General features: G+C 39.4%; 1 protein-coding gene across 6 annotated transcripts in view; it reads left to right on the forward strand.

Moving 5' to 3' along the window:
- zfpm2a (zinc finger protein, FOG family member 2a) overlaps positions 1–22,663 on the forward strand; it is a 212,887-nt gene that overhangs the window by 175,937 nt on the left and 14,287 nt on the right. The window contains exon 1 of one of the 6 annotated variants that reach the window (XM_079893745.1): positions 9,203–10,743. The exons of the other annotated variants lie outside the window; for them this stretch is intronic. Within the exon in view, the coding sequence (XP_079749871.1) occupies positions 10,722–10,743 (22 nt within the window). The 5' untranslated portion in view covers positions 9,203–10,721. Of the gene's footprint in view, positions 1–9,202; positions 10,744–22,663 lie in introns of those variants that run through there. 6 annotated transcript variants of the gene reach the window in all.

The raw sequence follows: 22,663 nt of genomic DNA on the forward strand, positions 1-22,663 counted from the left end.
ACGTAATCAAATAGCAATTAATCATTTTAATCCATTTCTGTTCAATTTCAATTTATTTCTGTCATCAGTTTGAAAACTAAATTTTATATAATATACTGGTTTCATTCATTCATTCATCAGAAGCTTCATTTCAAAGCAATATAGAAAGCCGCTATTGAGCCGTTCATTTGCTCAATGATGTTTCAACTGGAGTTCATAGGCTGGTATTATTGTTCTCTCCCTCCAGATTAAAGCTAAAACAAGCATTTCCCACATGCCATAGCATTTGATAATATTTGCTTCCAATCGTCAGAGGACTCGCACTATTCCTATTAGTGAACATTAGCCGTTTAAAGCTGTTTACACACTGCAATCAAGGCCATTGGCCGCCTTTACCACTTTACAGATAAATAAAGCACAAAGTTTGTTTTCCTACTTCGTCTTTGAGCTCCTCCTCAGCAGAGGAGAGGCCAAAACCCCAAAGACGGAGGCAGGGAACACTCCTGTACCGCAGCTTTGTCATCACGCTTGAAGAATTTCTGTTTAATGTACTGTAATGTGGAATTCAGCAGGGACCAGTTTAATTGAGTTTTACACAAACCAGTTGGGAGCGGCGCTGGAAGCTAGGTGATGTTGAGGTTCTTAATCTGTCTCTCCGTAGAGGGTTGTTGACGAAGTGGTTCTTTCTCTTTGTGCGGGGAAAAAAGAGGAAGCCTAGGAAATGATACATCCGTGGATAAAACCAATTGGCAACCCTCAAAGGGAACGAGGTTGATAAGACAAATCCAGCACTTGTAGAGAAATAAAAGAATCCAACTGTTCATTAAAGGCGGAAACAAAACAGGCGATTGAGAAGGCAGGCCGGCTGGTCGAAAGAGGAGAGAGAGAGAGGCAGGCAAACAGAGATGGCTCCTATCAGAGGAAAGGATTGGAAAATAATCAAGGATTTGTGAGCTGAATAATAACCAGACAAATACTGATTTTTTTTTTTTTTTTTTGGTTCCCGCTTTCGCAAAATTAGGAAGGATGGACCACAATTATCTGACGCAGGACGCCTTTTAGCTGCACTTCCTCCTAATTATGAAAGATAGCTCAAATCTAGAGCTTCAGATGTTTCATAAAAGCACTTGGAGATTCAAACTTGCTGCCAAGACTTCAATGTGCCCATAGGACAGAAAAAATCACAAAGGAGATCTCTTTAATATCTCAATTGTTTCTCCTAGAGAGCGAAGAGATTAAATGGAGGGCGAGTGAGGACTTCAGCAACATCACAAGTCCTCTGGGTTCGGTCCAAATTCTGAGCTCGGCACCCTCCCCTCGGACAGCACGCCCAAATATGCATTACCTTCGTGAAACATAACTGAGTGATACATTGACATTTGGTTATGTAACATTTGCCTGTCTTTCTCTGCATCTTGCTGTAAATAATTAGCATAAATTATCTTGTTGGTGATGAGACTGAATGGAGAGCAGATGGAGACTTCTTCAAAATCCAGAAGTTTCCCCTGAGAAAAAGACTCCAGTAATCTCACATGCGTCTCCTCTAATAAGGTCAACAATGTCATTCAAATGATAGTTTGGCATTTGAGTTTATCTTGTGAAGAAAAAGACCACATAATATCTTTTTAATATCTAAATAGTTTTCCTAGACCGCGATAAAATTGAATGGAGTGCAGATGGAGACTTCTTCAAAGTTCAGATGTTTCTCCTGAAAAAAAGACCTCGGTAATCTCAAGTGTCTCATCTAAAGTGTCTAAATAGGTCAACAATATCATAATAAATTGGCATTTGAGTATATTGTTGGAAAGAAAAATCCCAAATGAGATCTTTTTAATAAGTCAGTTGTTGCTCCTACAATGCAATGAGATTACATGGAGACTTTTTAAGGATTCTGCTTAAGAAAAAACTCCAGTGATCTCACACAAGTCTTTAGGCATCTCAATAATGTCTCAAACTGATTTGCCAAGATACTAACATCTGCAGTCAAACGTCAGAAACCTCGATAATTTCTCATCAAATTCTCATAAGACCAGATTCAAAATCCATGCTATCCACATGAATCATATTGCTCTGTACTCTGAAACATCTGTGACATTGCATAAATGAGATGGTCATCATGTCTCCTCTTCTATGAAAGAGCAACCTCTGAGCAACTTCATTTTCCAGTGGCTAATAACATGACACGTGAATCTAAAAAGCAATTCTAAAACATTTGGAGCGTGTGCAGAATAAGTAAATGAGCGAGGATGTGTGACCGCGGTACTTCAACTGACCATAGCTGTGTAATGAGAGACCGTCCAGCTAGCGGTGATATAAACACACACACAGATAGAGGGCTCAGGAAAGGCAGGGGCCGTAATCAACGCTTGTTTGATCTGCATGCTTCGACATTCCATGGCTGTTTCGTGTGAAATAAAGCCATTCATCAACACATCAATAAAAATATAGAGCAGATTATTATTGCGTTGGCCGCCCCATACAGCCTCAGTCGTAAATAATGGCCTGCCCGCCACTGCTTATATTAATTAGAGGTAGAATGCAGATAATGCGAAGGCTCTTTTATTGCGGCGAGCTGAATCAATTTTACAGTGTTATTCAGACTCGCACAAGGTCAGGCAAAGTTGTTGCGACAAGATGTGTCCCTTGTAAAACAGGGTTTTTCTGATCAGCCACTGCGCTCTGCAGTGAGGACAGATACAGAGATTGAACGCCACCACTTCATGATGCGCTCGATACTTTTGCATTGATACTTGACTGGTGTCATGCATGCTTTCATGTTTATGTGTATCTGGTGGGACAATGAGTGACCGAAAAATGTCTCACGGGTCAGACAGCAGGGAAAAAATGCAACTAACCATGTGATCATCCAAGTTAGGAGGACAGAATGAATAGGTTAATCAACTTTTAAAAGGGAGAAGAAAACACTTCCTGAATCTTTTGTTGTTGATGTCAAAGTTTGTGTGTTCAGACTGTGTAGTATTTTTTAATTATTATTTTTCTGGTATTTCAAACTGTCTGGTATCCCTTTCATCATAAAAAACAAACAAATGTATGTTAACATGGATAATAGTTTGTGCATTTTTGTGAATTGTTAGATTAATAAGTACACTGCATTTCGAAAGTTTGGGGTCAGTATTTTTTTTTTAAGAAAAAAAAATTTTTCATTAAATTGATCAAAAATGACTAAAGATGTTTATGTTGTAAAATATTTCTGTTTCAGATATATGCTGTTCTTTTCAACTTTCTATATAGAAATTCTATATGAAAAAGCACAACTGTTTTCAACTGTGATAATAAGAAATGCTTATTGAGCATGAATCAGCAAATTAGAATGATTTCTGAAGGATCATGTAACACTGAAGACTGGAATAATTGTTAAAAAAATTCAAAGCTGAAAAATTTAAGCTTCGCCATCAAAGGAATAAATGTCATTATTTAAAAAAAACAAAAAAACAAACTCTTATTAGTTTATAATAATATTTTACAGTATAACTTTTTTACCCCAATTTAGTGAGCATAAGAGTTTCAAAAACATTAAAAAAAACTCCAGTTTTTAATGGCAGTGTATGTCATATTTATCATAATTTTTATATTTTATTATATTTTTATGTAAATATTATATTACAGTAACCTAACACAAATATTATGAAAAAATAATGTAATATTTTATGCTTCCTTGTGCCTAATAATTGACTCTATACTTCTTCATCTTCTTATAGTCTTTTTAGCAATAGGCCAGAGGTTTAGAGAGCAAACCGATGTGCTGAATCTTAATTTAAGCTGGATTTAACATGCTCAACCACTGCTCACACTGTTCGCTCTCTCTCTCCAGTAAAGTCATCAGATTAGATGACAAAAGCACTATGGAATACCTTCATAACTCCCCAGTTACTTCTGGGAACAGATTTAACATGGTTTTGAGTGGTTCAGATGACAAATTCCAAAATCCTTTTTTTCTTTTGGGGAATTCATTATTGATCAGATCAGTGAATGAGAACCACTGCTTTAGGGGATTCACTCCAGTGTTTCAGTGCAGTTATCATTCACATAACATTACAGTGTGTCTCTGCAAATCTCTGGTCTAGATTATGTCAGTTTGTTTCAGAAATGACTATTTAGTTTTGACAAATGACTTTATAATCTCATTAAAAAAACAGTGTTCATAGCTCCAGGAGAACCAGTACATTTCAGTCTGTTTGGATAAAATAGTGCAATAGTGCCTGGCCTCTTTTTCAGAAGCGTTGGTTCCAGAGGTAAATTTTTTCCATTCATTTTTTTTTATTTTTTTTAAGTCTTCATTAAAGAGTTATAAATGAACAAAGCCAGTGAGCTACGAGGTGAATCACCACACTACAAACTTTTGATTTGAAGCAAAAAAGGTTTTGAAAATGGACTAAAAAAAAACTTTTAACTACAAGCTTTGCGAAAAGCATAATCAAATAAAAAACAATAGAGAAATATAAAACTACTCATTTACAAATGTTGAAACGTTTATTGCAAAATATGCATGCATAGATATACAAATATGTAAGTATTTCGAGAATAGGGAGATTGACTCGATCATGTACTTCTTGGGAGTGGGCGGAGCTAAAGAGCTAATTTGGCACTTAATGTAGTTTTTCACCAGGAATTCAGCTGTTAAACACGATTATTTTCAAAATAGGCTGAAATAATGTGGGCTAAGGGCTTCAACAGAAGCAAATACCACAGATTAAAGGTACAATATGTACGATTTTTTGAAAAAAAAAAAATCCAAAAATCACTTGCACAGTATGATATATTTCCTGCAGTTGTGTACTTACAATATCCCAAAAGTTCCCAAAGATTTTTAATTTCAGAGAAATTCCAATTTTAAATAATGGCTCGTCCCTGGTCATTGTCGCCTGCCAATTACGTAATATCCATGTTATCCCTGGTTTCCGCTCGTACTGCCATAGTAACCATGGCGACAGACGTGGACAACTGCATTACGTCTAGTCGGACGCTCATGCTGTTGTTGTTTCGTTCAAACTTTATGGATCATGGCAAGCAGACTTTGGGACAAAAGGAGAACTAAAACGAGGATCAATATCGGCGTGGCGTTTTCGAGATGCCGAGAGCTCCACGTCCGCGACTAACTTCGACTTGATACTGAGCTTCAATACTTGACAGATACGCCGCTCTTGCATGTACTTTATTAGACGTGAGCAAATTTACATAAAACGAATCAATGTTATATAGCTCAACATGACGAAATGATATAATATGATCAGTATGTTATTGTAATGTTGATCTAGCTTACTGCTTGTCTCATATAGCCAACAAATTAACACATAGAATAACATTATAACTTACAACACACTCAAATGCAGTTTAGTATGATAGTGTAGACCAAGTGAAACAGCGCTGCATTACCTCACAAGTTTCATTCGTCAAATAAACTGACCTGTGTGTAGTAATTCAGCACTAGCGGGTAAGTTAGTTCGGTAGAATGAAATTTCCTTATTCCTTTATTATCCGCGGGACTCGCGTGTGGCGCTGATATCGGTCTCTCATTAGCATTCGCACCTTGCTTCATACCACAGTCATGTTAAAAAACATCAGTGTATTCACTCATCCATAAACATTATTAGATCAATCGGCATGACGACAAGTTCCATAATTCCGCTTAGCGTCATCAACCTACGCCTTTGTTATTGTAAGAGGTTAGCGACCCCTAGTGGTGAAAAAAATACATATTGTAGCTTTAACAACCTCATAGCTCACAGTAAGGCTGTCTTTAAAAGCTAATAAGTTATTGTTCAAAATCAATGTCCCTGTGAAGAAAATGAATGGAGTGTTTCCCTCTATAGTGACGTTCAGCACTAATTTTCTATAGTCCTTTTGAAGGCCACCTGTAGAGCTTCCTCTTTCTGCAGTAACTGGGCTGAAATTATGCCATTCTCTGTCCGTGAATATCACACTGACCTGCTGTCTGCTGTGAATATCTCCATCTCTCTCTCTCTCTCTCTCTCACTTACTCTCTGCCCGCTGATCCGAGCGCTGACTCCTGTTAAATCTTGATTATGTATTCTGTGACATTGTAAATGACGGGTGGATCGGGTGGGATGTCTCGGATTAATCGGCGGGCACGGATGCAGATTCTGTCAGTAGACTCCATCTCGAGCAGAGAGGCTTCATTTCCACTCGGCCGCCCCCGTTGTGCATGCAAAGCAGATTTAGTGATAGGTAATCCATGTAAGGTTTTTAGCACAGCTTTTCAGAGGATTGGAGAAAAATTATGTACATGTTTTAAAGGAAGAGTTCACTCAACAATCAACATTCTGTCATTATTTGCTCGTGTTGATCCCATATGCTGGTATTTTTTAAGGTGGATCACAAAAAGGAAATTTTTTTTAGAATAGCACTTTGAACAGCATTATATAGACAGTTATATGAGTTATACAGACTACATTCATGGTGCTTATTGTCATTAAGTGCGAAAAAAAAAAAAGATGCTTAAAGTTTTCTCTTGGTGTGTTCCACTGACAAAATAACTTCAAATAACAGGCTTGGAACAACATAAAAGAAAATAACTATGAATAACAGTTCCTAGTGATCATCACAGGCTCCAGAAATGACCCCAAAAAAATCCTCTAAAGTATAAAGTACTTATGTGCTGCATTAAGAGTCTTTTGTATGTCATACCATGGCTTTGCACAAGGAAATTGGATGTTATTGACTGTAAAACTATCAGATCTTAAATCTTATTGTCCATTTGACATATTTGAATTGGTGGGGTTGCGAGACCAAGCCTATCAATGTTTTTTGTGTGTGTGTGTTCAATGCTATGAATCTTGAGATGCATCAATATGTCATTTGTGAATTTGAACAAAGGTGAATGTAAATATCATTTAAGAGCTTCAGCTGGGGGAATTAACCTACATTTAGGTCTGTTTATCAGATAAACTGATCGAATGGCTTTAGAAATCGTATATAGCAAATAGGTTATATGGACTGCTTTTATAGTTCTTTTATGGTGCTGTTTTACCGTTAAGCACAAAAAATGATTGATCTTTTGGCCTATTTATAGGTCTATTCTAAAGCCATGATTGGTTGGTGTTAAGTAAAGCAATGAGTGTTTGCACACGTGAGGAGTTAGCGTGAGGCACTGATGAATTAGTGTGGCATTTTGATAGGTTGTGTTTAAAAAAAAGACTTCCTGTTAGATTTTTTTGTGTTAGATAGAGAATTGTGTGTTGTTGTTTGCAAAAAGTGTTTTATGAAATTTAAAACTGAGTCGAATGCCGAGAATTAATGGATGGTTTTGCAGATTTGGTGTGTGGTTCTGGTGTTTGAGTGTCAGGTTTCAGAAATTGTGTGACAAGTAAGGATGTTGTGTGTAAGCAGTTGAAAAAAACAGGTTTGGAACAACATGAGAGTGAGTAAATAACGACAGCATTTCATTTTGAGATGAACTATCTCTTTAACATGGCGACTATAGTGCCTCAAAAATGTTTCAAATGGGAGGAAAAGCCATCTTATTCTTTCCTCCACCTTCTCTTTCCGCCTTCAGAAGCGCCTCCAGCAGTCTCCATCTCGATCCCAGAGGACCTGAACTTTGCTAGAATATTCCTGAATATCACATTCTTCCCAGCTCTCTCCCTCCCCCTCCGCCTTGAAAAAGTTTGTAGCACCTGTCACCTGTCAAGCGTCCGGTTATTTTCTGTCGGTTTTATACTGCTCTTTCATATTATGGCTCATTAAAGCGCAGCGCGGTCCACGGCCGTATTTACATAGCGCTGGCGGGAGAGTTTTAATTTGCACTGGTACTGAGCATGACCGTAACTGAGGAGTGCAGTGCCACAAAATGACTTTTCTCACTTGACATCCCCCTTAGAAAACACCGAGCCGGGCTTAATTGCTTGAACAGGGCCACAAAAGATGGAGACGGAGCCCCTCGCCGAGGGACCTGGGGGCCGCTGCCCGGCTCCTCATTGGTCCTGGGCGTTCTAGTGAGATATTATTTTACAGCATGTGACCATCCCATTAACCCTTTCAAAATGCCTCACATTCTCTTTGGCTACATCTTTATTTTTTTCCACATGAATTCATGGTTTTCTGACCCAGCGGTTTTCTGTATTTCATGATTTTCTAATATTAATGCATGTTTTGTGTCTTGGACATAAAAATTACATCATGAAAGATGAACAATCTCGTTTAAGTATCAACTTTGTCTTAGTTGTTTCTCATAAAATTCCATAGAAGAAGAAAAAAAAAGTCTCTTTTGAACTCAAAAGTCTCAATTTGATCTCTGTGTAATCTCATTGCTGTGTAGGAGAAATTATTGAGATACTAAAGAGATTTCTCTTTAGATTTTTCTTTCCTAAGGAATTACATTGTGGAAAAGACTATTGTTAAGAATATTTTGTTTCATAGCTCAGTTTTCTTGAGTTCTCAGTCATTTGATTGTTTAAGCTCTCAGATTATTTTTTTCTCTACTGTTCCTTAGGAGGAATAAAATAAACACAAATTATACATTTGTTGGCGTACAGTACAGTAAGAATCGGATGAATTTGATGATAATCACTTTGAGATCTCTGACTTTTGATTGCAGACTTTGGCATCTTGGCAAATCTGAGCAAAGTGTGAGACATTAAGATCTCTTCTAAAACTCCAGAGAAGTGATATGAATCTTTTTTAAGAGAAACATCTGAGAAGCAGGATACTTCAAGTCTCAGTTAATACATTTTCATCAGACTGCTGTATAGGGGAAACAATTGTTTATTTTGAGATTTTTCTTTCTAATGGCATTACATCTAGACAAAACAAATATGGAGATCTCAGTTATGTTTCATTTAAGTTTTTCTCTTTGTCCTTTTCTCTCCTTTGTTTACTGATGTAGTCAGTTCCTAGATCAGCAGTAGTTTGAGGTGCTGAGCCAAAATATCACACACACACACACACACACACACACACACACACACACAGAGCTCTGAAATCAATCACCAGCAATGGGGTTTGGCTCTGATCTTGCTCATCAGCCACAGACACACCAAACCACTCAGTACCATCAGCACCATCACTGCCGCGCTCAGAATGCGCTGTGGTTTCTTGGAAAGCATATTGTATCATTTCACCATCTGTCCTGGTGGAGGAGATGGCCGAGCTTGTTTACCGTCTGCTGCTTTCAGCGCACGCAGATCTGGAGTGTTCTTTCTGGACCGGATCAGTGTGGATTGGATCGCGGTGGAAACATGGGTCGCCGCAGAGCACGAATATCAGCACTGGTGGAATAAATGTCTTCACAGGCGATAGTGCCATGGATTTTATATTATATTATTGGTCTTATTGTGCATTGGTGCATGTCATTTCAAATAAAATGTGCAAATGTGTCATGCTTGCATGTTTGCATTTAGACTTTAATATTAATTCAATTTTAGGGAGTTCCAACTCTTCAAAAGTGATGGGATCACAGGGAAAATCCAAGGTATTGATTGATTAACTCATTTCTATGCCAAGTTATTTAGATGGTTGTGGCGACGTCTGGTTCCTCCGTGTGGCCGCTGGCTGCGTGTTCGGATGCTCTTTGGCTGATGGAATAATACGGAGCAGATTGGTGGAGATCTGCAAGCCGTGTTGTTTGATCTTTCCTCTTCACGCCACGTTTGCTGGCACTCACCATCTCAGCCTCACCGCATGGCGCAAGCGGCACTGGCGTGGCCTCAACCTGCCTGCCAGCTTTCTCTCTCTCCATGCCAAACTTATTCCCTCATGGCTGTTCCTTACACATTCTGCACCCCTTTTTACAAGAGCTAAACTAGTGCAATCACAGGACGAATAGTTCAATATACATATGAATGGCCCATACACTCATTTTTCTGATGGACACAAAAGAATTCTAGTAGCGTTACATTCAATTCATCTGCTTGAAGCCAAACCAGACCTCTCACATTCAATGCAGAAAGGCTGTCGTTCATGAATCGTGATGGTCGGACTAGAGATTCTCCTGAGGGTTCAGACGGTGTGGCAATCTGAGAAACCTCAAATGGTGTCTGAAGTATCTTTTTATTTTTCATTTTTAGTGTATTCTCTCTTATTCTAGAGCGGCACCCTGTCATTATTTACTGCACAATTAAAAGTTTTAAAGGAATAGTTCACTAAAAAAAAAAATCTAATGACCTTCTTTCTTCTGTGGAACATGCAATGAGAAATTTTAAATAATGTATTAGTTGTTTTTTCCATGCAGTTGCAATAAATGGAGACTGAAGCTTTCAGGCTTTAAAAAGGATTAAACTGCACCAGAAGCATCATTAAACGGACCTTATGACTTGTGCGCTATATTATAGTCTTCATAAGTCACATAAAAGCTTTGTGTGTAATAAAGTCATTATTCTTCACTAATAATCAGTGAGCTGTTAACCGTTGTGACCGGATCACTGAGTCAGTGAGTTAAACTCAAGAACTGGACCGATCTGATTCTTGAATGAATCTTTCAGGTTTTGTGAATTTAATCATAGAATTTATTGAAAGGGTCCAACTCATTCTAAATGATTCGTGACTCTCCCATAAATTTTCTAGGATGGAAGACATGAGTTTTAATGAACAACCCGCAATATAGTACACAAATTGTTTGGACTAGTTGTATAATGCTTCTTTTTGTCATTTTGAAAATTCGCCGCTAAAGTCGTCACTCACTCTCTCTATATTAAAAAGAATTGATATGTTCTTAAAAATATTCTTAAAACTTCACATTTTGTGTTTCACAGAAGCAAGAAAGTCATATGGGTTTGGAACAACATGAGGGTGAGTAAATGATGACAGAATTTTCATTATGTGAACTATCCCTTTAACAAAACTAAGCTCAAACGTCTCATAGGTCTGTGTTCGATTGCTCCAAAAAACTGTCCTTGCACTGTTACGCTTTGTTTTTTTCTTTCCTTTTTGTCACGATGGGTGGGAAAACCTGCGGCTAATTTAGTAATAATAGTGTTTCATGATGTGTAAGCCCAATTTGCACACTTTCTTTGCCATTTCCCCACTCTGCCGCGTTATCTCGCCACATCTGCCTCTTATCTCCTCAGCGTGAAGCACTTCATTTGAGGCTAATGGCATATGCCTGATCCTAATCTCTCCCATTCATTCCTCCACTGTGAGATGGAGATCTTCATTGGCAGGATAAGACAATACGTTGAAAAAAGGGTTTCGTTAATGAGCCGTGCCGACTTCTTCTTCTGTGCTTTTGAGAGTCAAAGGCAGACGGAGCTCGAGATTGAGTCGAGGAAGCAGAAGAGATGGCAGCTTTGCGTGAGGGTGCGTAACAGTTTTTATTAAAGGGACAGAGGACATGGCTCATTTAAAGGAGATATTTGCAGATCAGAACCTCAGAAACATTGTTCTGCTTCTGTGACCGAAGTGTAGTATTTGTCCGTAGTATTCTTTATTCTACATCACATGATCTTTGTTGCTCCAAATCTGTTTTTATATGTTATGATTTTGAGGTCATTAATGTGTTAAAAAATGTGTTTGCATGTGGGTGTATTCTTACATTTTTCTGGGCTTCCTGGACTACCAGCACTCTTGATAACTCCAAATGGATTGTACAGTAAGTTAGCATTGGCCTTTCAACACTCACAACCAGATGAGATGTTGCAGCAAACACCCAAAGGGACGTAAATAAAGTTGCACTCGACTCTTGATGTTCCATCACCTTCTTCACTGTGTGTCTGAGCTCAGAGAGTGGGTTCAGTTGTACTGTCTGCAACACTGGGTTAGTTTCTCAGCCTCCTGGGCAACATATGGAGGCCTCGGAGTTGTTGCTGTACGTCTCAACTGCTGCGGTACAAAGTGGCGCTCTAACTGCAGCCCTTGAGATCTCATTAGAGGCCTGATTCAGCGGCGTGGCTTTGGGAAGTTGCCGTGGGCTGCACAGTCTCGACCAAGACAGGATCTGTACCGCCTGCCAGATCATAAACAACATTTGCATATAATGTCAGCGTTTGGCAATATCCTTTAGCAAAGGCACTATCTACCCTTTGACAGTTCCTCAACAACAACAACAACAACAACAACAACATAAAGCTGAAAGGTAAACGATAGTGTTTAGTATTCAGGTGAACGTCAACAACAGTACAAATATATTTGGAATGTTCATCCTCCGGTTTTTTTCTTGTTATAGAGAAAGAAAAAAATCATTTCTGTAGTCTTTTGATGCAATTTGATAGCTTTGTGTGAGGAAAATCTTTATTTGCTGAAAATCTTCCCTTCTGCTCCAGTCTCATTCAGTTCAAATATGGTGCAGTGAGAACATTAAGGGCCAGATTTACTAAACGGGGCAATTTAGCGTGAGAACGCAATTCCAAAAAAAAAGCACAGATGGGAGTGGATCTACTGAAGAAGCTTACAATAAAGCAATCGCAATCTACCAAAAGCAGTGCAAATTAGCATCTGGTTAAACCCTGGTTTTTACGTCCCTTTGTGTTTGCTGCAACATCTCATCTGGTTGTGAGTGTTGAAAGGCACATGCTTTTTTGGGGCGTTAAATATTGTTAAAGGGTTAGTTCACCCAAAAATGAAAATTCTGTCAGGAATTACTCACCCAACCCCGTAAGACTTTGGTTCATCTTCGGAACACAAATTAAGATATTTTTTGTTAAATCTAGAGCTGGCTCACCCCTTCATAGGCTGCAAGGTAATTGCATCTGCCGGCCCAGAAAATTTTGTTAAAATAGTCCAAGTGACTACAGTGGCTCAACCTTAAGTTTATCAAGCAATGAGAATACTTTTTGTGCGCAAAACCCCCCAAAAATAACGACTTTATTCAACTATTCATTTTCTTCCGTGTGGGCCTCTGAGTGAGTTCACGAGAGCAACACGAACTGAAAAGATGACGCTCACGATCATTTGATGGGAAAGTGTGAAAGGTAAGCCATTCATTTTGCGGCATTGGTAATGGATTTTTATCGTTGGTTTCTCACAATTCGGACATCCAGAAAATGCACACTTTAAAACCATTTTAAACACTACATCGAGACCCATCTGCGTCATCTTCTCAGTTCTCGCGCATGCGTCGTGGCGCTCTCGTGAACTCACCTCAGAGGCCCACACGGAAGAAAATGAATAGTTGAATAAAGTAGTTAATTTGGGGGGGTTTGCGCACAAAAAGTATTCTCGTCGCCTGATAAACTTAAGGTTGAGCCACTCATCCCTTTAACTATCCCTTTATATTGATGACTAATTTAAATACTTTCCTCCCATAAAGTTTGCGTCTGAAATGGAAACTCCTACAAATGCATATGCGATCATTTTTGCAGTCGCAAAAATAACCCTGTCTACGCCTTTTAAATTTTTCACTGTGTGTCTTTAGTAAATCCTGACCTTTTTAAAATCCTTTTAAAAGCCAAAAGAGGGTTTTGCGCTGGCACAAATCTGCCCTCAAGACTCAAACCTTGGTGCAACTCATTTTGACTCCCCATATTTGAATTCCGCTTTCAATACTTTTCAACAATGCCAAGGTATTTGCTTTGTTTATCTTCAGCAATTGTTTCTCTTTCTCCCTCATAAAAATGAAAGAAAAAATCTCTTTACTCAGTTAATTATCATGCTCACCCTTGGGTGACTCAAAGGCGCACGATTTCTCTCCAGATACTGCCTTTGCTTTAGAGGCGTCACTGTTGCGGAGCGCACCGCATATTAGCGCTGGAGTAATTAGGTGGCATTAGGTATTATTCACACCTATCCAACTGTATTAGAGCGTCGAGCTCTGCGTTAATGAGAGCGTCTAAGCCGCTGCGCCATCGAGGACGCTTCGCCGTCCCCCCACCCTCGCCGCTGTATTTGTCATGCGGCGTAGTCTCACACAATCAGCCTTCGGTTCCTCTATAATTGCGGCATGGAGCTCCACACAATGATAGGAGCTGAGAGAATACAGTCGCCTTGACAGATGTTGTAGGTCTTTGGGGATAAATAAAGAAAAAACAGGCGTAACCTTTTTTTACTTGAACTGTAAATCACTTTGTGCTGCTCGCTCTCTCTCCACCCTCCCTCTCGCACTCCGTTATAGATGGAAAATAAATAATGTGTGAAGGTGCGATGATTTGGGTGATTTAGGGCGAGCTTTGAGAAGCGTATTACGGGGGTCTGACAGGCGAGGGGAGATAGGCTGGTGGTGTTAAGAGGCTGGGATAAGAGGCTGTGACATTATGTCTGCAGGGTTAAGGTGTCGGGCGTCAAAGCATCAGCTGCTATTACTGGATCAATACCTCTCAGTTTTGCACTTATCTCTGGGCTGATGGTGACCAGCTTTACTGGATGCACACCAGGGACTGAGCGCCGACTTCCCTTCTGTATCTCTCTCTCTCTCTCTCTTTCTCGTTAGATAATGCCGGTGAGACCTTGAGAAATTAGTATCAGTGTAGAGTTCAGAGTGAAGCATTTCTTGGCTCTGTGTGCACTTTAAGTGCAGTCGTCGTTTTTCCGTTTTTTCAGACTTTGCTTTCATGCTAGGAGAGTAGTGAAATGACATTATTGTCCAAATAAAACAAAATACTTAGATTTGCATTTTCTTAAATTAAAATACTAGTGCATTTTAAATTAAAAGGGGTGATTGGCTCTTTTAACTGAAAGGTTCCTACAGTCGCAATTTTGAGAATTGCTATTTATAATAAAATATTATTAGATATTTCACATATCCTTCCTAAACTTCCCCTCCAATGATCCTTTAGGTCAAATTTAACCCGAAATAAAATATTCAAAATAATAATTAATTATAATCTCATATATATATATATATATATATATATGTTAAATATGGTTAGATATATAAATATATATACTGTGGCATGTAACTCAGTCACTCAGTGTAACTCAGTCACTCCTACTAGCCACTTTGGTGGGTTGAATTTTATATATAATATATAAATTTTTCACTTGTAGTTTTTTAAAAAGGCATCTGAAACAATAAACTAATTGCAATGTATTGTTGTCAAAAATATCGATTTTTCGACACATATCGATACTGAAATATCTGAAACGCTTCCAATACTCATTTCCCACAGAAGAGATTCATGATACCAGCTGCACTTTCTAATTCTCTCATCTCTCCGACAGCGAGTTGACACACAAACCCGCCTCCACTCACTCACTCGTTTCATTTGCTCTGTATGAATATTGTTGGTGTTACAGGGCTTGAATTTCTGTGTGGGATTGCGCGTATTGCGCATAATTTTATTAATTCCTGCAGATTTTTTGCTCACACTCAAAGTGCGTGCACAGAACGCCGCCTCTCAGTACTAAACTGAGTTCTTTTTCGCTGCTTATACAGTCAAATACACACAAAATCCTGTCAAAATGCCGGTCTAGGCAAGTATTCACAGAAACACAGTCCGTTATGTTTTAAATGAACAGTTGAGAAAGAAAAAGCAGTGTAACAGAATAATGGATTTGAGCGTCAGGTCTTTTAGTGACAGCAGCCTAATATACCTGCTGCCAAATTATGAAATAGTATTAAAAAAATATCTATATGGCAGTTTTTCCCCATGGTATCGATCTCAAAATTGTGTCCAGTGAAAATGCTGAGTGGCTTGTAACTTTGGAAAACCACTAACCACTAAGCCCTGTAAAATACTAAATATTTATATAATTTATTTTAAAAAGCAGCTATGGTGTAAATTGGAAGTTATGCAATACTTCCAAAAAGTTATCTGATTATGTAACATATCACCCTCATCTGTGGTTATGGTGTGTGACATTAGCAATGGCATCTTATAGGTAAACCAAATGTCCTCCTGAAGTGTTCTGGTTCATCAGCACAGGAGAGAGTGATTTATTGTATTAGCATGAGGCCACAGAGAGAGCGTTCCGGTCACGGTTGTCCTTTGATTTTTTTTTATGTGGAGAAAAGTGTTGTCAGGAGTGGAAAAGAGGCAAAAGTGAGTGAGTTCCCCAATGGGGCGTTTGCCTACTTTCAAGTCTTTCATTAAACTTCAGAAGCCAGAGTTAATCCTTGCTACAGCATACAACAAAAACTGCATTCAACAATTGAAAAGAAGGGGGAAAAAAAGAAAATACGATGGGGGAGGGTGGAAAAAGAGAAAAGAACAGGCCCGATCGCTCCATATTCATATTCCTATGCAGCCGTTATCACTTAAAAGGCTTTCTAATTACAACAACAAGACAAAAACTCCTTGGATTCATTCCAGACCCGCTAAATGATAAAATAAGCTCTCACTCTCTCTGCCGCTTAATCTCCGTAAAGCACCTTGGAGCGTCATCTCCCAAATACATGCCACTGAATGTGGAAATGCCATTTGGAGATGCAGGTGTGACATTTGATAAGAAACTTCTGGATTAAATATGTTCAGCTAATGAGGAACCCAGCTACCATCAGGGCAAACTATTGGTCGGATTGTGTGCGGGCTGATAACATTCCACAACTCGATTATTAATAAACAGCCCTAGTCTCTCTCTCTCTCCCTTTCTCTCCTTCAGCTAGAGATGTTGTTTAAAAGTGCTTGTTAATGCTGCACTGAAACAAAAAGTTGAAAGCAGAAATGACTTCAGATCAGAGGCTCGGAGGGGTTTTTTTCAGTGGTGGTGGTGGCGGCAAGGCTTCGGGGCGAGCGTGTCGTCCGCTAAGCGCTTGGTGCATTCAGCCAGAAGTCCCCTGCCCAAGCTTGACATTTAGAGTGATTTGGAGCAGATTAAGGCCGCATTAGTGCCGTGGCCTGTCAAAGGGCCGTTAATGAAGTGTGGGGGGCGTCCGGACTCAAACCATGGTCCCGGATTCGGGGTTGACGCACTGATGCTCTGTAGTCGGTGGAACCGATCGATAAATCCAGGCCGCACGCATCACAGTGGGCCCGGAGAGTTTCTCGGAGGATAACTGGACTGCTGTGACGCTCCTGCCAAAGTCTCCGGCTCGTCTCATTGGAGAGTGTCCTTCTAAACCTGCTTAGCTCAGCCAGCCAGAGAAAGAGTCTGCGAATAACGGCAGTGTGTTACCCGCACCAGTGGCTGTCCACAAATATCCATATTTAAATTAAAATTAGAAGAACTAAATGTATTCCGAGCGCCGGATTTGGCAGGAGTTGGGGTGTCTTATAAGGCCAAGCGAACTCTACAAGACAAAAGCAGGCCACCATTTGCATATTTCGAGACTTCAAATTTGACGTTTTTTTTTTGTTGTTTTATACACTGTACCCAAATAACTGCAGACTAGATCATTCTGCGAACACCTTGACTGGTCAACTAGATTTTGTAAAAGTCTGAAATTTATTGTAGCATCGGTGACTATTCTGTGTGATTTGAAGCTTTTTGAAGCAAGTTGAGAAGTTCCTTATGCGCAAGTGAGATTCTCCATCTGATATATATATACCGTAGATAAGCAAATGTGCACAATATGATAATCGTACATGTTCATACCGTGATAAACCGTTATACCGTTACAACCCTATTGTATATTAATAAATAATGTTTTTGAAGACTTTGTATAAAGAAAAAAAATGGCAAAATGCTGTTGGTTTTAGTTATAGTATGGCATGACACGTTGCAGGACATGTCAGCTTTCTAAGAGTATAATATGACTACTACCCATAAGTTTAGCAGTCATAATCCCAGACATGGGTTTGATGCTCAAAAATGAATATTCTGTTTGAAATGCATACATTAGCTGCAAAAATAAAAAACACTGGCCATTTTGCATTGTTTTAGCATGTGCAAATGAAGGTTGCAGGTGTCATGCTGTCACTGAAGAAATGCTTTATGATGATAATGAGAAGTTGGGTTAATTTTCAGACTCTGCCATCAAGCGTGAGAAGTTCACAGACCCGCTGTTCAACGCCGCCCGAACGGGGCCACTGCGCAGATAACGTACGGGTTATGATGTCACGTGCCAGTGCCGGCGGTCAATTACAGAGACAATTGAAACCGTGAGCTAAATGAATCATTCAGACAGCATATCAAACGCAACCGCCACAGACTGGCATGTTGCACGTGTGTGTGTGCGTGTGTTCGTTTAAAAGATAAACAAAAGAGCAATCTACAATCCACTGTCATTAAAGAGCCTGGGAGATTTATGTATTTGACCCTAGTCATATTTAAATGGCAGCATAAATAAAGTTCTTTTGAATTGTGGTTGGATGAAGGCAGTGTATCTGCAAGACTTCACTTCATGCTGGTGTTGTGGAAGCTACTTTACCACTGCTTGCCAAGGTATAAGCTACTCGTGATTTTAAGTATGCAACTATACAAGCTGCTAACAAAAAGCTAACAATGTTGAAGCTACTGTTGCATGAAAATACAGTGTATGTACTTATCCCCTCAAGCTCAAATGCTCAAGCTCTTTAAAGCAGGATTCTGATTGACTGTCAATGTTTTTATCGCTCATCCGCTTATCGTTTCCAAAAATATTGTTTCTCTGTGCTATTACTACTATTACTCTGATATTCTTTTATATTTACAACGATCTTTAGAACTATATATTAACCTTTATAGTTATTATCCTTAGTGTGAACGGGCCTTAACTCCCCAACACTGATAGGAAATCCAGTGACGTTTGTGCAGACAGCGTGATGGTGGAAGTGAGGTAATGGACATCATAAAATTGAGTTGTACAAGGTGTGCTGCACATTTCATAGTTTTTTTTTTTTTTTTTTCACCACCGTTTTCTCTCCTCCTTTATGTGGAGGGAATAAAAGCCATGGGAAGAGACTTTCATCTCCGTAGGCCCAATGCGACAGCTAATCTTTCCCTCCTCTGCAACAACATTTCCACTCCAGTTCCTATCCACTCCAGATGTATTTGCTCTCCGCACCTGCTCGTGTCCCGTTAAGATTTAAACGGCAAACACAGAATGCCCAAGATAACCTGCACGCAGGGGCTTTTGGAAACACTTTACTCCCTCGACATTATTTTAAAAGAGCAGATCTGAGCTCTCCGCCGCTCGAGAGAGACGCGATTATCTGTCGCGATCCCTCTGCAACGCACCACGGCCATTCATCTCTCTCTCTCTCACACACACACACATGCAAAGGCCTGATCTGAATTTAAGGATTTTGGCAGGTATGACTGTAGCGTCTGCGTTGTGACACTCTCATTCTGTCCTTCCTCTGATGAATTGCTCTCTGCCGTATGGAATCCTGCAAATCCTGCTCTTCGTCAAAGGCATTAGTGTATATCACTGCAACCTTTTCAATGCAGCACATGCATGTCTGCTTTCTTTATAACGAGGTCTGTGAACATACTTAGGGTCTATGATTATTGTCCCATCACCGGTATTTTGTTTTTCTCAGGGGATATAATTGAGTTTGATTATGTTTCAATTAAGTATCAGCCTTTATATAACTTTTTTCTCCTAAAATTCCTTCAGAGAAACATAAATAGACACTGATGAAATAATTGTTGACATTTTTGACCCTGGACCACAAAATAGTCACATGGGTCAATTTTCTGAAATTAAGATTTATACATAATCTGAAAGCTGAATAAATAAGCTTTCCATTGGTGTATGGTTTGTTAGGACAATATTTGGCCGAGATACAACTATTTGAAGATCTGGAATCTGAGGGTGCAAGAAAATCGAAACATTGAGAAAATCTCCTTTAAAGTTGTCCATTTATGTTCGTGATTGTGCTGCATTCACTCATAAAAATAAATGTTTTATATATTTACGCTAGGAAATTTACTAAATATCTTCATGGAACATGATTAATAGCCTAATGATTTTTGGCATTAAAGAAAAATCGATCATTTTGAACCATACAATGCATTGTTGGCAAATATACCCGTGCGACTTGTGACTGGTTTTGTGATCCAGGGTCACATTTAAGAAAAGTGTTGAGCTGTAAGATTAATGTAGGCAGCAGGGTGAATTTTATGAGAAATGTTTGAGTTTACATTGGGATCTGACTTTTGAATGCAGATGTTAGTGTCTTGGCAAAACTGAGCTCAATTTGGGACATTTGGAAAATACAGTAAAAGCATAAACATTGTTATATTACAATTTAAAAGAGCTGTTTTCTATTTGAATATATTTTAAAATGTAATTTATTCCTGTGATACAAAGCTGAATTTTCAGCATCGTTACTCCAGTCTTCAGTGTCACATGATCCTTCAGAAATCATTCTAATATGCCGATTTGCTGCTCAAGAAACATTTCTTTGTTATTATCAATGTTGAAAACTGTTGTACTGCTTAATTTTTCAGGATTCTTTGATAAATATGTAGAGGTCAAAAGGACAACAAACTTATAGTCCCGCCCTAAACTCACCCTATTGGTTGAGCCAGTGTTGCTAGTCGGGATCAACTCAAATAAACACAGCAATGTTTTGATAGTGTCACAGTGTTCACACTTTTCTCAGGGAATCAGTCTACAAATTGCCTACTTATTAAGCTGGCACAGGAGAAGTATTTTAACATCTTGTTAGTCTGGGATTGTATACAAATATATTTCATTTGACCTCTCTATGTAATGACCCTATTTCGGTCCCTCTTGGGCCAGTAAATCTGGGCCCTCAGGGCGGGACGGGCTCATGCGACGGGCTGATGTACCTGTATATTAAACACAGTAACTGTTTGAATTCTGCCTGTCAGGATTCTATTATGGAGCATGTGGCGCTCCTTGTTTTGATACAGTGGTAATTTAAAGAGCATCTTAATTGACTTGATTTCTCCTGCATGCACCGCAGTGAGCCTTGTTGCTTTATTAGGCCACACACAATGCGCCAAGTTCAATTTTACCATTCATAATGAATGCAGTCGTGCCATTCAAATGCAGCCATAAGCACACAGCAGATAAGAATTTAATTAAATGTAGATTAAAACCAAACAGGAAAACATACTCGCTGATAATTTTTTATCACATCCCCTGGTCATATTTTTTTTCTCCTCCTTCGCACTTTCAACTTGTTCTTCCTTGGGCTACAGGACTCTCTCTCTCTCTCTCTCTCTCTCTCTCTCTCTCTCTCTCTCTCTCTCTCTCTCTCTCTCTCTCTTTGCGAAGCTGCAAAAGTGAAGCACCTTGTGCATCTGGCTTTCGGTGCCCTGAGATTGAATGGAAATGCGAGACGGGGGACGGTCGCAGGTTTAATCAGCGGCGGGAAGGAGAAATGAGGGGCAGGAAGAGGAGGGGTGAATCACAAACTTAACATGAACCGAATTACATGCACAAACAAAATGTCATAGTGACACGACTGCGATTGGCTGGGGGAAATGCGACCTCAGCACATGTATAAAGTGTGTTTTATAACCATATATGAAATATTATATGATTTACACTGAAGCACTGCTATACATTTTTGGACCTAACATATTTTTGTCACATTGGCATGAATTCATCGCTCATGTTTTTACATTTGCAGTGCCTGTCAAATTTAAAAGCTTTGTTTTCATTTTGATCAACAATTGATCAAAGCCTGACTAACTTTTTTTGCAAAGCTTTTTGCTTCTTCCTCTATAATAAATAATGTAGTAGCATTTTATTTTACAGCCCTGTTCTGCATGTAAATATGTAATTGCAATAACTGGGTAATAACTAGGTACTAACCCTGAACCTATCCCTAATCCCTTATATAATGCAATGATTCCGCTGTTTTTTAAGCATGTCCAAATACTTTTGGAGCCAGTGTATATAAAGCAAATAATGACAATTCATAAGAAATGAATTTCTTTTCTAATAACATATTAATCGTTGTGTTTTGTGCTGCTAAAAAGATGCAATCTGTATAAATATAATGAAATGTTGAGTCTTGTGCAGAAGTGGTTCACTGGACTAGCACGAGGAGTTTAGCAGATGTTTCGCGCTCATTAAAATGTTCCTGTATTCAGCATATCCTGAATCACAGAGTATGTTTGCTTCTGAAAAAAAGCAGAGCGGTCCCCATCTGGCACATTTATCCCTGTAAATATTTTTGGGATATATTTGGGTTTGTTTTTGACACCTTTCCAAACCCTTTTGCCGTTTTTGTGTCATTTTCCAAAAGTGTGCTGCGAAGTGAAGCCTTTCAACGCATATCGAGAAGTTTTAATGATGCCGTAGGATTTTCATTTTAAAACAGTCCCTTTACCGCTTTATTTCTTCTCCTGGGATCAGCGTCTTGCCGCAAACACACGCACACCAGCTGAAGTGGGCACGTCCTGGCACAGCGTTCCCACCAGTGCCCGTTCCACGTTTGCTGTGGATGCCAGGGCTGGTGTGTGCTGCGGTGAGACCCAGCGAATCTGTTCCACTCTATTACCCTCGTGCCTGCCGCCCACCTTTACTGTGGGGAAAAGAGCAATTTCCTGTCGCAGTCTGTTTGATCAAGTGCTAAACCCTTATGATCAATAGAGAGACAGATGTCAGCTCCAGATGGCCGTATGGCAGTACCTGGGGCAGTGGACAGGCCGTGCCAGGACGACAGCATGGCACTGTGCAAGGGCAGCAGTGTCCTCCCTCCGCACCAGCCGACAAACGCAATTAGATCCTTTAGCCGCTGAATGTTTATTTCAGATGCTCGAAGCGACGGAGGACGTAATTAGCTTGCGCTTTGCACAATATGTGGAATTACAGAAGGGTTACGGTGCAAGCAGTTCGGGTTTCTCAGGTACACTGAAAAAAATTTGGTGTACAAGCAATTTTCTGTCAGGAAATTATTTTACAAACATTTACAAAGAAATAGCAAGTAACACTGAAAGGCAAAAAAGAATGAAATGGTGTTTTCTTGTAAAAGGTACTTCAATAACACAGCCC

This window comes from Squalius cephalus (genome assembly GCF_949319135.1).
Source record: "Squalius cephalus genome assembly, chromosome: 15".
NCBI classification, from domain to species: domain Eukaryota; kingdom Metazoa; phylum Chordata; class Actinopteri; order Cypriniformes; family Leuciscidae; genus Squalius; species Squalius cephalus.